General features: G+C 40.2%; 1 protein-coding gene across 1 annotated transcript in view; it reads left to right on the plus strand.

The window, feature by feature from the left end:
• The first annotated feature begins 5,552 nt into the window (after window positions 1–5,552).
• Window positions 5,553–18,129, plus strand: part of LOC122759202 (testican-2-like) — a 40,553-nt gene continuing 27,976 nt past the window's right edge. The window contains exon 1 of the mRNA XM_044013870.1: window positions 5,553–5,869. Coding sequence (XP_043869805.1) covers window positions 5,678–5,869 — 192 coding nt within the window. The 5' untranslated portion in view covers window positions 5,553–5,677. The remainder of the gene's footprint in view (window positions 5,870–18,129) is intronic.

An 18,129-nucleotide genomic window follows, 5' to 3' on the forward strand; every position in this document is an offset into this window, starting at 1 on the left:
TGTTTAGAGCAAATCAGAAAAACAGCAGTGCTGTTTTTTTTTTAGTGTTTTCAGGTTATTTTTTCTCAATCAGGAAAATTCATACCGAGCTCAGTTGCTAAGAAAAGAAAAGTACACACTGACTTGGCAGCGCTTTATTTTTCTTCAGGTATGAGGGTTTATGAAAAGAAAAAGACAACTGGAAAGGGGAGCAGCAGCTCAGGCAGCATCTTGTAAAAACAAGAAGGAGTGTGCAGTGTCTTTCTTCCTGTGTGTGTGTGTGTGTACATGTGCTGTTTCAGTCATCACAATCTTCATCACCTGGCACCACAACATTCGTTTACTAATTATCCACAACAAGTTGTTGGAATAGGGTTGAAGATGTGGCTGGTAAGCTGGTATTTCCTTAAAAACACTAACTGAATTTGTTTCCCATCCTTTTTTTTCTTTTTCTTTATTTTTTAAAAAAGAAACAATTTCTAATTTTGCATTCAACAACACAACACAACAGCCTCTGAAGGGTTTGTCGGAGCCTCATGAGAGAATGGGAACGAGAGCTGAATACTAACGAGCTACGCTGAGACGTTCATATGTGACTGGTTGGTTCTTTGAAGTTGTTCATCGAGATTGAGAGGCACAAATACTCCAAGTCACTGAGGGGTTTTCAGCGAACAGGGTCTATATCATCTAAATTAAGAATTTACGGGAAAGATCTAAGGTAGTTTAGAGGAGCTATTATGGAGATGGGAGGAAATTGATCTCTGGGAATTCAATCTAATCACTAAAGCTCCAGCTTTTTGATCATAACTTGCGTTGCCACACTGCATTGTGGGTCCGTTGCCTTCTTTGTTCTTGTTGTGAGCAACTGAAGTTGGGAATGCAACATGAGCAACTCTTATTTTGCAGTCGACCACGACAGACGAGCCGCCAACAGCTGCCTCCAGCACCAAATTCAGGCCTGACCTCCTTCAATCATTAAAGCAATGCATACTGTATGTGTGCATTTGTCTCCCTTAGAGGCTCCAGGTCATTGTGTAGCTGCTAGAGTCCCTCATACCCAAGAGTGTTCAAACAGAGCAGGCAAATCTCTGGGGCTCCATGCATGGAGGGGCCCCTGAAAACAACCACTGTAATGAAAACTTTGAGAGCGCCCTTAAAATCTATGAGAAGTAAGATTCCATACCACAAGTTTACCGGGAAAAACCTTCATGATCTCAGAATGTCTTCATAAAGACACTGGTTTCCACATGGTGGAGTAGTGGTTTGCACTTTCGCCCTGTGTCGGAGGATAAAGCTGTAGACGATGGAAGGACAGACTGTGTTACATTCAATAAACCAGTTAAGTTCAAACCAGCTCAAATGATATGAAACATTGCATAACCCTCAGGCTTCAGTTTAATTTCAAGTCATCAAGGACAGAAATGTCCACTTCCAAACAACTGCTGTAAAAACATTACAGATTAATATTTTTTCATGTTTTTTTTCTGCATATATCTCTTCAACAACTTCAGCCCTGCTCAAAAAGCACAACTCATTCAATTATTTTGGGGATTTTAACCTTTTAAATGCCAGTTTAAGATTCTTTTATGTCATTGTTTTATAACAGTGGAAGTGGACATTTTTGTCCTCTAATGACTCAAGTGTATGTTTCCCAGTTTTCTATTGATCTGTTAGAGACATTTATATATGAATTCCAAAATTTGCCAAGAGAGAGACTTTCTTACAAACACATTGTGCCATATGCTCTAACAGAGTCAAAATGATGGCCAGATCAAGAGGATGAATTTGACCAAATGGACAAAAATGTCCATAATGAAGCCTGGGGGTTAAAATATCCAGGTACAGTCAGTATTGTATTATATTACCCAAATCTGCTTTTACCTTTTATCTGCTATAACTTTCAGGGCAAACTCTCTATGAAACACAGAGCAATGAAGGATATATTTGTTACTACTTTTTACTTGTTGTGTGTTGTCTTTTGCTGTTGTTGTTTTTTCATGTGTATTTGTCACTCATGGATCACAATGACTATCTGCTGTTTGCTGTGTGTTCTGCTGCTGAAGCTCTCTCCGTAAAGAGCAAATGCTCTGCAGGGAAACCAAACATGACAACGAGACTATTCCCATGATGCTTCATGATGTCATCAAGCAAAGTCTTTTGTTATTGTTTTGACTGAGAGCACCCCAAGTGACAAGAAATGACATACTGTGCATTTAAGCCAAAGGTTAGCATCAGAAAACATGGTTGGTTGTCAGTTCTCTGCTAACAACAGGTCAGTGGACTCACTACTGTCCAGACTGTTACTTTGTAGATGGTAGATATAGAAGATCACTTAAATTTGATGGTTTAGTATTGTGTTTTTTTGAGTGGTGGGTTGATGTTCCAGATACAAACGCTTCTGCTCTTTCCAATCTGAATGCATGAACAACTGAAGGCCTCTCATCAACATGTTTTCCATTTGCTGCTGCTGTTCTCGCGCTCGAGGATTCCCTCAGGTGAACCTCCTCTGCCACGGTCCAGAGAGAGACGCTTCTCTGAAACAATCCTTTAAAGCTAATGATGCAAAGCAGAGCACAGCTTCGAAATGCTTCTGAGTGACCCATTACAGCTGTGTGGCCATTAGTCCTGCCACACATTCATCCTTGTCCCGACGTGACTGATGATGACCACTTGATTAACACATCCTCGTGTACTATTGATGTGCACAGCTGGCTGACACTGCAGGACATTCTTCTCTCTGCTGCTCTGGCTTCCAGAAGCTGGAGCTCTGCACACTTGGGAAAGTGTTCATGTGCCACAACAACAATTTTATCGCCAGTGTCAGAGTTAGTTTAGCCAGCGAAGCAACATCACAGCAATGTGATCCTACTCCCGGGTACTCAGCCATGACCAATATTGGTCACCTTTAGAATTACCTTTAAATGAAACAGCACAGCACAGAGTGCTGGATTATGTTCATCTTTATGAGCGGAGGAGGGGAGAGACTAATACTGAATAATATTGAGCTTTATTGTCATATGCAGAGATAACATCTTATCTCTGCAATGAAATTCTCCCTTGTGTTGAATAAGAAAAAGGAGAAAATGCAAACGAAAACGCATTAAGGTAAAAAACGATACTGTACATATAGAGGGTATTTGCAGTATGTGTAATAAGTAGTGCATAACATGGGGCAGACATGAAAAGATGTGCAAAAAAAAAATATGTCTCATTTCTCAATCCCACTGTCCATCATTGTAACATAATGACATGCAGATGAGTTGTTTAAACAATGAAAGTGTCAAATATGATGATTTACAGATAAATGTGACAATGCACCACACAAAATAGTTATTTATTGTATGTTGTACTGAAGTATAAAAAGAGTGGTCTTATTTGGTCTCATATAAGTAACATTGTTGTTTTTTATTTATTCATTCTGTGAATATTGCTGCTTTCCTGCTGTTGTCATTCATTTGTTGTTGTTTTTAAACTCTACATAAGCATGTACAGCACTTTGGGTAACTGGTTGTTTTTAAATGCATCATATAAATACACTTTACCCTGTGGAAGAGGAAATTGTTAGTGTGTGTCTTTTCACAAACTATTATTCCTAAAATAATTCTAAAATGTGGCACAACTGAGTTTTTACACTTGGATGGTCTGTCTTTTAAATGCCATGAGAGCTCCCATAAAAAGATGAAATGAAACTTAACCTTTGGATCTTTGATGATTTCATTCTACGTGTGATAGACTGTAGATACGTGGAGCTCCTCTGAGCTACACTGTTCCAGAGTCTGCAGGTGATGGAGCCTTTGCAGGATGAATCCTTGACTGTGGAACAGTAAATTCACCACATTCTGTTTTTAATCTTGTCATGTTACTTTAATAGTATTTGACCTTGGAGAGCACCGTCTGTTTTTTTTATCATGTAGCATTTAACTCCACATTTAACTCCAAATTAGCACACATTGTAACTACAACATAGTTTGTTTTCATTACCTTAGTATAAACCAACAGAGAAGAAGGAGGAAATGGCAGAGAATGGGAGGGCGAAGGGTGGAGAGAGTTGTGAAAAAGTGTTTAGCCTACATCCTTTTTGGTAAGCGAAGGCCACTGTAATTCCCCGATGCTCTTGAGAGAGGAAAGGGTGAGGAATCGTTGTTTTGGATCAGAGAACAATTTCGATGAAAGAAATCTCACAGCGACGTCTCAAGTGAAGGTAAGCCACTCTTAGACATTCCCTCTTTCTTTGCAGCTACTTACAAAACATGTAATCGATCCAGTTTAGGCCTTAAACGCAACTCCACCACTGGCATAAGCTCAATTGAAGCAATTCTTTCCTCACATATTGTTGCAATTTTAATTGAGTCACAAATCTTACTGTCTAATTCTGTTATAGCTGGAACCAGCGAATCTTGCTGGCATAGTAACAAACACTGGACTTTTGCCAAGAGTGCTTTAATGTGGTGAATAAAATCTGATTGGTCATCAGTGCATCTGTTCATGATTCATTTACAGTGTGCTATCAGAGAGAGAGAGAGAGAGAGAGAGAGAGAGAGAGAGAAAGCACACACACACACACACACACACACACACACACTGAGGACATTCATATACATAATGCATATTCTTACTATATCACCTGCATGGCTAAACCTAACGCTGTATTTCTAATCCCAATCCCAATGCCTGACATAAACCTAATTCTAAAACTAACTCTAAAACCATCCTAAAGCTGTAGTGTTAAATGTATAGAGAGAGAGAGGCGGTGTGTGTCTGCAGCACAGTTAGCATTTAGCACAGTTAGTGGGGAAAATATGAAGCATTCTGGGCTTTTTCACAATAATAAGACCAAAGCTGAGTATGCAAAACAACATAAAGCTTGGCATGCCTGCACATGGCACGGACCAGGCATACATCATGTAGAGATGCTGGCAGTGTTTTGGTAATTCCTCAGAATTCCTCAAGGGGGCGATAGAAGTGCTGCACTGGCGCTTTAACCCCCCAAAAAGCCCTTTCCGGTTGTTTCTCACAGAGACACACAGGTGCACCCTCACACACACACACATACACACACACACACACACGTTTGCGCTTCATTCATAGTGAGGACCCTCCCTAACCTTAACCATCACAATTAAGTGCTTAACCCTAACCCAAACCCAATTCTAACCCTAACCCTTAAAAACCAGGTCTTAACCCCTAAAAAATCTCTTTAAAAATGTGAGGAGCCAAAATGTCCTCACTTTGCCAGAATGTCCTCACTCCGTATGGTTTCTACAATTTTTGGTCCTCACAAAGCCACTGAAGGTTTGCACAATTGTTCTCCATTTGGACAGCTTCAACAAAGAGTTATATCTAACCTTAACCATAACCAGTTAATGCCTAACCATAAACTTAACCTAACCAAGTGTTAAATGAGGTTCTGGCAAAATAGGACCAGGTCTTGATCTTCTCAATGAGGACTACTGGTCCAGTGTATATGCCTGAGAAGGTCCCAGAGAGGTAACAAATACAATCTCTCTCTCTCTCTCTCTCTCTCTCTCTCTCTCTCTCTCTCTCACACACACACACACACACACACACACTAGCATCAGTCTTGTGGATCCTTGGCGCGAGGACAGTCAGCAGCAGCAGCAACACTAACAGTAGCAGCATCAGGAGAAAGAGGACAAGGAAGAGGAGGATACATCCCAGCCCAAACTGCCCGAGCATCATGGTCGCTTGCCTGTCCATGTCCATGTCCCTGTCCCTGTCTCTGTCCCTGCTGGTGGGTTTCTCGCTCCAGGTGGACGTGAAAAGTGGCAGCGAAGCGGAGAAAGCCGGGAATTTCATGGAAGATGAGCAGTGGCTGTCAACCATTTCCCAGTACAGTCGCAAGCTCAAACACTGGAATCGCTTCAGAGACGTGAGTGCTGTATTTGTTGTGATAATGAAAGAATAAAAAGGTGTGAGATGAGATGTTTTCCTCTCCGCGTGCATGTGCCGGAGGAGGAGGTTGTGTGTGTGTGTGTGTGTGTGTGTGTTTTCCCAGTTGATTTTGCGCACAGAGAGTACAAGTGCCGCTCTGAAGTGCAGGTGTTTGCAGTATTATCACGTTGTGCATCACAAATACTTGTTTTTAAAAACAGGGACAGGCTATCTTTTGTAGGGGGTTCTGTATGAATAAATGCGCGTGCATGTGCACGTCAGTGCTCGCGCCGTATGAAATGTTAATACGTTCTCATTTTTTCTTGAAGTGCCTCATGTTCTCATGTTACTTCACGACAACTCTACACTGTGTTTTATGGTTAAATTGACACTTTTATCAATGGACTTTCTGTATATGGGAATAAAACACAGCTAAGAAGACATTTATGACATTAGCCTGAGTCTCAAAAGCCATTTCCAAGCTCCTTCTGGGTAACTGTGACGTTCTGAACAGTGTCTGTATTCACTGATCAATACTTATTGATCCGCACATAAGATGGAAGGCTCACAGTTGGTTTTTCAGAGCTTTTAAACACAGCAAGACATCACATGAGTCTCCTCCAAATCACAAATATCAAGTTGAGGGAAGAAAAATCATTCCTTTGTGGATCTCTTGTACAGATTTATTTATTTGTGTTCATAGAAATGGGCAATAGACTCATTTACAAAATTACAGGCAGTGTATACATATTTTTTAACTTGTAAATTTATCAAAATGTATCACAAAAATGAAATAAATTAATTGTTAGTTGCATTAATAAGTCAATTAACTCTGTATAGACATTACCCAGCAGGTAATCTAAGCAATGGACGAGTGCTATGGTTAAATATAGGCTTATCTTAGCCATATAATGTGTATTATAATGCAGTACATTTTCAGAAAAATTTATTACCAAACAATTTATAGATACAATCAATTGAAATCTGCTGTGTTTGGAGGTGCACTGTTCTTGGCGAGTCTGTCACAAAAACTCACTCAGACCCAAAAATGAACCCAAACCCATGTAAGGTCAAGGTCGCTGTGACATCACGATATAGATTTTTATGTTATTTATTCCTAAATTGAACACAGCGGCGACATTCTTTGTCTAAAGAGTCCAAGATGAACTTCACGGTGACTTTCATAAACCCTGCGATCTGACTGGTTTGTGAAGGCGGTGATTGCAGTCAGTTGATCCGCTGAATTAATTGCCTTATAAATCAAGGTTAAGCAATACCTTGTAAACCCCACACAGCCATAAAGCAGTCCCGCTCATTAATTTGCACCATTGCCCGCAGTGGCCTGATATAAATATGGACATTACAGGAATAGCCTCCCCTGTGTAAACAGAATACCAAACTGTTTCTCACTGATCCAGATCTGACAGGATGAGATAGTCCTCTGTCCCTTGTGCTCATCAAGTGATACTGACGATCTCTGATCTTTGATTTGAAGCCGGTGGGAACCGACAGCGATCTTGTTTTGACAGGTCATCACTGACGTATGTGCTTTTCTATGAGCTAATGTGGATTTTAGCACATCCATGCATATTCTTGTGTTTCCGCTGGACACAGCAACAATCATTACACTCTCAAGGACAGTAATGTTAAATCTGCACCAATTTCTCCATCTTGTTCGGAACCCGATGCCTCAACATTGGCAGATACTGAATACTAATGCTGTCTTTTTCCCCTAATTAAATTCAACTAATTACAACCAGAGAATTGTACAAGAAATAAAAGTGATTGTAATTAGTGACTGGTTCCTAAAACACTGTTATTGTGTAAGTTGTTAAAAAAATCCCTCTCCAGTTCCAGATAGCCATCAACAAAGGAAATTATCTAGGGGGAAATAAAAGAGAAAATCAAGTGAAGTAGGAGTCTGGGAAAGATTGCAACTGATTTGTCCGACCCCCTCTCCTCTGCTCTGCCATCAAAGCTCCTCCCTCAAAACACAAAAACATGCTCAGTCTTTTTTACTAGACGTCCAGTGAAAGAGAGAGAGAGACGCAGTGTGAGGACAGCTTCGTTAATACTGACGACATCGTGTCTGAATCACCTGCACAAATCTATATTCTCATAATGACCTGTGCAGGTATATGGAGGTCGGTGAGTGACAGCTACGCCAGCGAAATCAATTCTGTCGAGAACGTGAAGACAAAGTCAACAAACAAGATACAAAACGTGAAGCCAATTTTTAAGGTAACTAACAGTAGACACGTCTTAAATGTCTTTTGTCTGAGCCTTGTTATGTCCCTGGCCGAGGGAAACCAGGGGTAACACATGCGTGTGTGTGTGTCCAAAGAAAGCCAAATAGGTCAAAAGTCTGTTTTGACCATGTGTCACAGTTTTATTAACTATGGAGTGAAGCATTACCAAAATAACAAACCTAATCTTATCTTTATAAATCGTTATAAAGACAGAATGAACCGAGCCAGGGGAAAGAAAGGTCTCTCTCCTACCACTGCTACCTTTTAACATTAACATAAAAATGAACAATTTTGTCAAGCACTACAGCAATTACAGACAAAGTCACTCTTGGCATGCGTCATCGACGACACAAGATGTTATTATATTTGTGCGAGCGCTCTGTTTTGAAGTGGCGGAAAGGTCAGAAATAGAAGCTATCGCAGTTTGATTTCATGGATAAGATTCAGCTCGAGACGACAACACTCTTCTCGCGGCAAAAAAGCTGCATTTTCACATAAAATCTGAATCGATGATCGGATTTCTGCGTCCACACAGACCAGAAACGTTTAGATCAGTTTTATGTCAATAAAGAAAAAGCGTGCAATACTGTCTCTGCATGAAAACATCAGTATTATGCTAATACTGACAGTGCTGGGCATAATAGCCAATCCTTATTGGCCGTACTGCCGTATCACACAAACACAACATCGTCCTAAAGTCTAATGCTGTATCTTTATTTAATCATTGCCTGAATAACTAGTGGGTTAACACAAGAAAGAAAGCATGTGCCGGTTTATTACTCGGCTAAATCCAACGCCATTTAATACACACAGCCCCCTGCGATAAATCCTTCTCACTTCATGAAGGTTATAATGTTGTTTGAACTGTTTAAGAGACGGTGTCATTCATTTTGATGGTCATTTTGGCGCCTGATATTGATGCCATTGTTTAGCCGAACTGGACGTTCTCCACCCTGTATTTATGTTAATTGGACGACAGATTTTCAATCACCCAGCCACCGCTTCTTCGCTCTCTCTCTCTCTCTCATCAGCACCCGAAACTGAACTATCTATTGTTACATGTGAGCATAGTAAGAGATATGAGGGGGTTGTATGGACACAGTGATGGTTTGTATTCTTGGTTTTTTAAAACCAGAAGACGTGGCATGAATCTGGATGGCAGACTTTACAGAGGAGGAGTCGATAAGCACAGCTCAGATCCAAGCCTCTGCTTTGACAAGCAGACGGCTGTTTGATCTCATAGCTGAGAAATATCAACTCAAACAACATAGTCTTATCTGTGCCTGCCAAGTCATAGCTTTACCTTGCATTACCTTGGAGCACGTTTGTGGGAGTGTGTCCCACAGTCCTTGTCCCCCCTGGCACACAGATTGTGGGATTTGGGGGAATTTGTAATTGAAATGCAAATGAATGTTTTTTTTCAGAGAGAAATACAGATAGAAATGTGGTTGCAGGTGAACTTCCTGTTGCAAAACCTCAACATGACACCGATCAAAACGTGAATCTGGAGGTTTCAAAAAGGGGAGTTTGTTCTGCAGCTGGGAGATTAAGTCCATTTTATATACAGTCTATGTTTGTATGATGCCCTTTCACTCAATGTCAGAAGGAATTGGTTTGAGCTGGACCCCCGCTGTCCTGAGAAGATTAGTTTGTCTTCAATCCATCTGTGAAGCTACGTTTTGATACATCCAAGTATGGGAGGGCATTTTTGGTTGCAGTCCAGAGTTTATGTGATTTAAACTAACGGTGTAATAGAAAATCTTTATTTATTACGTTTGGTCAATCAAATATTAAATATTCAGTATAAAATGGTTGTTATGATTTGTGGGTTTTGCTCTATTTAGGTTATTTAATCAGCACCTTCATCAAAGATTCAATCATAGATGACTTGTTATTCATCGCCTTAGTGACACATCATTCATTCATTCACAGCTTCCACTTGACTTTTTTTTGTCTCACAAAATTGAATCCCGGTGGATTAATTAGACGTCTGATCATTAGAGAAAGTCTCCTAAATGTCAAAGCCGGAAAAAAGAAAAAATATGTTGATCAGTTTCATCAAAGTTTTATAAAGTTTATGTGCTGTGATTTAAATTCATAAAACCATTAAAGATGAGGATGCAGTCACAGCTGGGGGTGGATACTTTTTATATCCAGTGTGTGGGTGTGTGTGTGGGGTGGGTCAAGGCTTGTAATCAGACTAAAAATATAAGTAAGTAATATTGTAATATATTATTATATATATATAACAGTAAATAAGTAATTATGATATCTATCTATATATATATGTATATATATATATATATATGTGTATATATATATATACATATATATATAATAAACAAATCTATTTAAATAGATGCATATGCTTTCATTCTTAATGATAATGTTGTTGTTTTTTCCACATTTAGTCTGATGCTGTTTGTTTAATAAGATTTTCATTCACTGATGGTTTAAATTTTGACACTCACTATTAAAGGAAGGTGATAACTTTCATTGCTTAAATAAAATTTTAAGGTCTCCCTTATCTGACACTTTGGGGAGTGAGTTGAATCACAGCACGTGAGGAGACAGAGAACCAGGTTTGCTCATATTTCTGCTCAGATGGGAAAATTGTCCGTCGTACGAGGCAGAGAGATTCTGACAATGTTTACTGTCCTGGCAAACAGACAGGAATATTCATATTTTATTGAAATGAAGCAGGCTGATGGGGGGGGGGACACTGTGAAGACGGTTTGATTGATCTGAACGGTGTTTAAATTGGTCTAGTGTAAACATGATTATCCACCGTGAGGAAGAACAATGAGACTTCAGAGGCAGGAAGTCGGGAGAATCCACAGCAGGTTGCAGGGAGTTTCACAAAGCTCGTTTATGACTGCCTTTTATGTTCAAGCACTACTGCAAATGTCAGGACATCAGATACGACATAGACGTATATCCTCGTGAAACAGAATTCGCCCTCACAGAGCAGCTTAAAAATGCATATAGTCTACCTTTTTGGGTTTTTTTTTCTTCTTTTTCTGTCCCTGAATTTCTCCCACTTTGCATTCTGGTGCGTTCAGGTGGATTCACTCAGTTGGAGCTCGCGCCACCACTCATGTGAACAATACTGAGCTGTTCATTCACGGCCAGATTCTCCCATCTCTCTGTGCACTGCAAAGAGGGAACTCATTAAGGAGCTGTGCAGCCTCTCAGCCAACCACAGAGCACTGTTTAAGGTCTGCACCTGCTCTCTGCTGCCAGCTAGATTTTTAATGAGGGAAAATTGCTACGTCTTTTTTTCTTCTTCTTCTTCTTCTTCTTCTTCTTCTACTACTTCTACAGGTAAACAGCTCCTTGGCTCCTTTGCTTGTTAGGATTAGCGGAGAGTAATCACAGGAATCACAGTTTTATTTGATTTGGGACAGTAATGAATGTAATAATCAGGTAATAATGTAATCCAAGCATTGCAGCGTGAATCTACACATTTGTAAATAACTCAGAGTCACAACTCATGAACATCTGCATCTTAAAGTTATTGATGATTAGGGTGATTCAGCTCTAGTTGAATTCATAACGCTTTTTAATCCAAGTTGAATCAATTTGTCTGTTTCAGACTTTCATCTCTTGCATGTGACGGGCATTTTTCAGTATTTTTTGACCTTTAATTGACCAAATTAATTAAGCAATCCACACAATAACATTCACACACTGAAGCAGTTGCGTGCTGTAAAGTAGCACAGGTGCTGCAGACCGGCTCACGCTTTGACAGAGGTCACATTCACCCTGTTATGAGTTGATCAGAATAATCTTGGAGACATTATTTGAAGGTTGAAGTCTCGCTGTGTTTTAACATTTGCCACCAAACACTAAAACACAAACCAATTGAAGCAGGAAGAGTTTTCTGACCTGCTGGTGATGTCTGAACTCGATTTAAAACCAGTCCCTTCACTATCTGACACAGTATTATTCCCATTTAATTGGATATTTTGGCAGAAAAAAAAAAAAACAACGTGCACATAAACTCCAATCCAATCCAAGCTCAATCCATTTTTGTTTGGCGTGAACATCCAAAAATGATCAGTTAACATTTGCTTTTCACTTGTCATCACTTTATCTGGCAACACGCAAACATTTGGACAGCAAATAAGCCGAACGTGCCAATAAATAACCTGATGATGAATCCCGAGCATGAGTCAGAGTCATTATTGTAGCTGTTGCGGAGATAACGGCGATCGCTCGGTCACTGATCCTACATCAGCTCTGCTAGCGTTCACTCTGCTTTTTCCTGTAGGTGAACAGATGACACTGAGCTCCATTTCATACAGCGTAGCTCAAAGTCACTACACCAGCTGTGGCTGTTTTTCCTCCTGTCATGAGCCTCAGTCATTTATTTGCCTCCCACAGGATTTATGCTAAAAACAGAATACAGACATGATGCCTTTTCTTTTTTCCAATTAAAAGAGAATGACAGTGCCGGGGGTTGAAAGTTGTGATGGGAGAATGTGTGTGAATCTGAGAAGCAAGTCAACTATCTGTGGCGACCTGCTTGTTGCACACTAATGAGATCAAAGGTCAGATGTGGTGGAAAGAGACACAACCTTGTTTATCACCATGCACTGCCTGCATAGCCGCTTAAAAACTCTAAAATTTCAAAATAAAAGTATCTGTATGGATGCGCAACAAGATGTAGTTGCATCTCTGGCAAAAAGAGAGGAGATGAAGGAGAAATTAGCATATGCACCCAGGTCTTATGTTATGTACAGTCACATGACCTCGAAGTGCATGCCGATTGAACACATTCCCACTGGTCGAAAACTCACTAAAATTTGGGATTAATCAGGTTTTCTTGACCAGTGGTATTTGGGTTCATTATACTGGTCATGTGTGATTTACAGTGAACACAAAGGAATCCTACTGGTTTCCACAGACCAGTGTGGGTAACTCCTAATTGAGTGGATTTTGTGTTGTAGCCGCTGTGGAAAAGCCAGACTTACGTTTTGAAAGAAAGAAAAAAAAAAAAGAGGAAACAGAGACAGCTGCCTTAAACAGCAGATGTTTTATAACCAACACATTGTCCAACTATACAAAATCTTTTCGTTTCTTTCCACCGTGGCTGAGTACGAGGAAAAACTACCTGCGGTGACAGGACACGACAGACATGTACACCAATACATAATCAATCACAGTGGAGCCCGGGCTGCACCTACACTACTTCACCAGTACATTAGCTCTCACCAGCAGCAATGTGAGTCGCTGAAATGTTGAGCTGAATAATTAGCTCTTCCAAGGTTCTCCTTCTTGGAGCTTTTTTCTTCATGCATTATTTATCGTGGCATCTGCCTGAGAGTTGTCTCCGTGCTGCTGAAGCTCCTCTGTGCTTATAGCTGCAGGCAGAGCAATAAATGCTGCCACTCTGCTTGTGTGTCTATCTCCATTCATATTTGGCATAATGACACGCCCAAAGACTCGACTGAAGATCTGTGAGCTGATAACAGAAACTAGGATATGAGGAAAATATGTGATAATGTTGGGGAATATAGGGACTTGCATTACATCAACAACGTATATAATATTTCCATTCCAACAACATGGTTTTATTGGACAAAAATCAAAAACTCTAGCTCTGTGGTGAGTTCTTGACCCAATGACATTTGCACAAAGATATTTATTGCAGTTCAAGCAGTCGTTTTGATATAATACACATCTACACAGCTTATAGAGGGCTTGGTTTGTGTCAGTGTGTTTGTTTTTAAGCAAAGACAATTGCTAAAATAAATAAATGAGCAGTAAACACAATGCATAGCTAAGGCTGATGTGGATGTCGTGTCACTGTTTTTGCACAAACTCAAATTCTAGCCTGCCAGACTAACAGCGATACCCAATTCTGTACCAATCCATCCAACACTTGTTTGATAAGTTTACTAAAAAATGTAAAATGTATCCTCATTGTGGTGCAAGAGGAGAGAGCTCTGTTCTGAACCCACAATGGTTGGTCCAAAACTTAGTTTTCAGTCCAAATACACTGCTGACTGATGCTTAAAAATTAAAGCAATCACAAGGCTTTGAGGCTTTACTTTCCCTTACAAAAGTTCATTGCGCAGTGTTGGAGTTGTTTTGTTGTCGCTTAGTTGAAGGTTCTTGTCTAAAGAGGCTCTTTCTCCTCATTCATGTTAAGACTCAGATTTATAAAAATAGAGCTAGGGCTCACATTGTGAGTGTATAACATGTCAGACATGAGAAAGTCAACACAAAGAAATCTACCTGTGTTTATTGGCAGTTGTAAACTCATCTGTCGTTCGACTACAACGACCTTTGTTGTTACAAACTCAAGGAACATGCTGAGGCCTCTTGCCAGAAATGTGTTGTGTGAGTAGAAATTATTAAACCCAGGGGAAAGTGCTCAAAGAGTATTTGTGGATGTAGAGTGTTAGCCAGGTGGAAACATAATCAGCCTGCAGAAAAACGCTGTCCTTAACATTTTGTGTTTGCCTTTTGTGTGCTTTTTTTTGAATAGATGCATGTTTGCAGGTACCATTAATGTTGTCGGACCAAGCTCCTGCAACAACAATAACAACAACAACAACAACACATAGTCGGAGCAAACGCCGGCGTATCATTTATGTCCAGTAACAGTAGGTGTGATACTGCAAGGTGCACAAGTTCTTTGCTTTAGGCGACAAATCAGTCACTGCTGAAATAGCACGGCAAGAACTGTGCAATCAGGCCAGGGAGCTACAGGAACTTGGAGGACATGCTCTTGCCTGGGGAGAATTAGCCTCCTTTACTGCTTTCTGTGTCTGTTGGATGTTAACATAGGACAAGATGGACAGACGTTTGTCTTTGGCGTCATCTGTCCCAGAGCTGCATGTGGAGGAGCAGGCAGAGCCGAGTCTCCTCGCTGTAGCTAATGGTCAGAGTAAAGCTGCTTTCACACTATTATTAGATGATAAACCCAGATGAAGCTGTGAAAGAAAGGCAATTAACACCATTCCCATTGCCAGTGGTTGGTCTGCGTGAACTGTGATGTCACAAAAACGTCCGGGTAACAAAACGGAGTCAGAGGAGCAAACAACACCACTGAATGGAGGTCATGTGACAAAGTTATAGTCATTATACTGTTTTGTATCTTTTACTTAAGTCTCTCATTTACACTCTACAACGAGTGAAGAAATGTCAGTCACTAATAAAAAAAAGAGTAATTAAGTGAAGAAAAATTAAGCAGATAAAGAGTAAATTAAAGTGTCCACTCGGGCAAAGTGGCAACTCCCATTGAGTGAAACCTCGATATTTGGCTAGATTAGGTTGTACAAACTGAGGTTCACAGATGCAACCAGGCACCCACTGGATGATACCAGCTGTTAATCACACTATATCCTCACATATGTTCTGCTTTATTGTCCATTTTCCTATAAAGGAAGAAGCAAGAAGCAAGCCTGAAACTAGCATTTGAGATCCTTAACTTGTCAGTAAAATATTAAACTCATTTTCCTATACACTTCCATTCAAAATTAATCATTTTTACAACGAGCAGATTCACCGCCTGGTGACTATTAAATATATTTTTATTCCTGCTTTGGCCTCCTCCGGCAAACCAGAAGACTACTGTACCTCCACTTTCTGTATTTGCTCTGTCGTTCCCACTAATTTCGATCGGAGTCAAAGCCAATTGCATGTCCATCCCTGACAGACATGGAATAATATCGGACACAATACATCATGAGTTCCCTTTGTGTGTCTTTTATTTTGCACTTGTCATAACGGCAACACTTCATATCGTATACTTCTTCTACACTGACACGATCACGGTCCTGACAGCGACATCTCCTGTTTGCTAACTGTCATTACACCAATAAAAAAGTCTTTTGATCAAAAATCTGGGATTAAACAGGTGTTTTGACCAGTGGGAATGGGTTATAGGAGTTAAGCCTGGCCCACTCGAGAGTATTTTCAAATCTGACTTGATTTTAAAAAACACACAATGAACTTTTTTAACCGATTTTTCAATGTTTAAATCCTGACACAAACTGACATGGAGGTGGACTCCGTCAGGCACAAGCAATCAAAGTCAAAAACACAATCACGGTCTAAGCACAGGCACTAGAGAGTCTGGAAAATCTCACACGAGGGCAAAGACAATCTGGCACTGAAGGAGGGGAAGGCAGAGACTAAATAAACTGTGTCAATGAGAAACAGGTGCAACACATTAGGGCGGGGCCAGTAATCATGCAGGAGGGAAACTTGACAGGAAGTGGATCTGAAATGAGACAAGACATGAGTACCAAAATAAAACAGGGACCAATGAATGAATAGAAAAACAACTAACATAACTTAAAGGACAGTTTCCCGGTCAGTCAATCGCACTCTCAGTGGTTATTGCGGGGGTTCTGCTCACGCCCCCAATCACTGTTCAGTCAGTAAACATCAAACATGTTTAATACTACAGGATCATTTGGCCAGATAATCTGTTCAAATAAGCCTAAAATCTGAAAGCACCCACGATTGCCAGATCGGGGCCAATTATCCTCTAGTGTGGGACAGGCCTTAGATGTCAAGGACATGCTGCTTGTATGGGACTGTGATCCTGTGTTTGTCTAAACTCTATTTATCTGTCATGTGGGGGATATATTTGTTTGCGTGTGAAAGAGAGGCAATTTGTTGAGTTGGCAGCATAACACTCCAAAGTCATATTGAAATGACCTCAATAATGCAACTGGAATAGCAGGGATAGGATATAAAGCTAAAGCGCTAATAGGTTTGTTTTTTTTTCAGTTGGAAGAACTCGACAGAATCTCATTTATGTGTGATGTAGTCCTTCCTAAAGCCGTAACGTGACATCTCAATGTGGCTCTCTGTTTTGCTGTAATATCCTGCCACCACTGCTGGAGATTAGTATTATCAGCAGTCACAACAACCCAATTTATTCTCATCGCCATTGCACACGGGGGGGAATTAAATGTAATCAGCCAGCTAGCATATTTAACTTAGCTACCCCTGTGAGCCGCCTCATCCTGCTCCCTGCGGCATTTCAAATGGGAGGGTTATCATCATTATCTTCCCCTAACCGTGCCGCCGGTTTCTAAAACTCTGCGTCTGATGGTTGTGAAAAGAGCTCTGCAGCTTCACTGCGCTTGTCATGAGCCAAAATAATTAATACAATAGGAGCACTTCATAATTTGGAAATGGTAAAAACGTACAACAAACCAAACTTTAATGAGCAGATCTGTTCGGCTGAAGGAAAAATGACTTATCGGGTTAGTGAGTATTACGTTTTTGCTGTCAACAAATGTCATGAAAATACATAAGCTTGTCTCTTCATACTTTGTTCAGACACATTTCTGCAATCAAAATACTTAAAAATGTCAAGGCTGATGTGGTATATATATATATTTTTAGTAGTGTACTAATATTAACACTCCATAGAAATCTCTATTTGTATTGAAGGTACCTTTTAGTGATGTCATCTGCTTCATGGAGCTGCTGCAGTGTTTTACATAGGGTTCACCTTTGAGTACCGGCATCAATAATATGCTTGTAAATCCCTTGCTCTAAATGCCAGGACTCTTCAGTTTGAAGCCATAGATTGCAGCTATTTCACAATAATAGCCTTGTTGAAAGCATCTGTAGGAGGAGAGTGGAGGGAGAGAGAGAGAGAGAAAAGAATTGGTTGGTGTCACACTTTTAAAAAACAGCTGATTTGTAGTCAGGCAGATGCAACTTTTTAAAAAACGTTGAACGAAGCTCACGATCCAAACATCAGAAATTACACCCTGTGTGTTTGTGCTATAAGTAAGATTGTAAATGTCTGCACATATCGCTCCAGTCCACTCGTCACATGTAATAATGTCTGAGTGAACTCATGTGATGTGAGAACACATGGCCTCTCGCATGCTTAAGTTTCCACCTCTCACCTAAATGTTGTGGAAAAGCATCTCACCTCACAAACCTCCTGAATAATCATGATATACAATGAAAGCAAATAACTTAAGGTTATTTTTTACTCACTCGTACACCCTAACTATATAACCTT

Source organism: Solea senegalensis, linkage group LG18 (assembly GCF_019176455.1).
Source record: "Solea senegalensis isolate Sse05_10M linkage group LG18, IFAPA_SoseM_1, whole genome shotgun sequence".
In the NCBI taxonomy this organism is placed as follows: domain Eukaryota; kingdom Metazoa; phylum Chordata; class Actinopteri; order Pleuronectiformes; family Soleidae; genus Solea; species Solea senegalensis.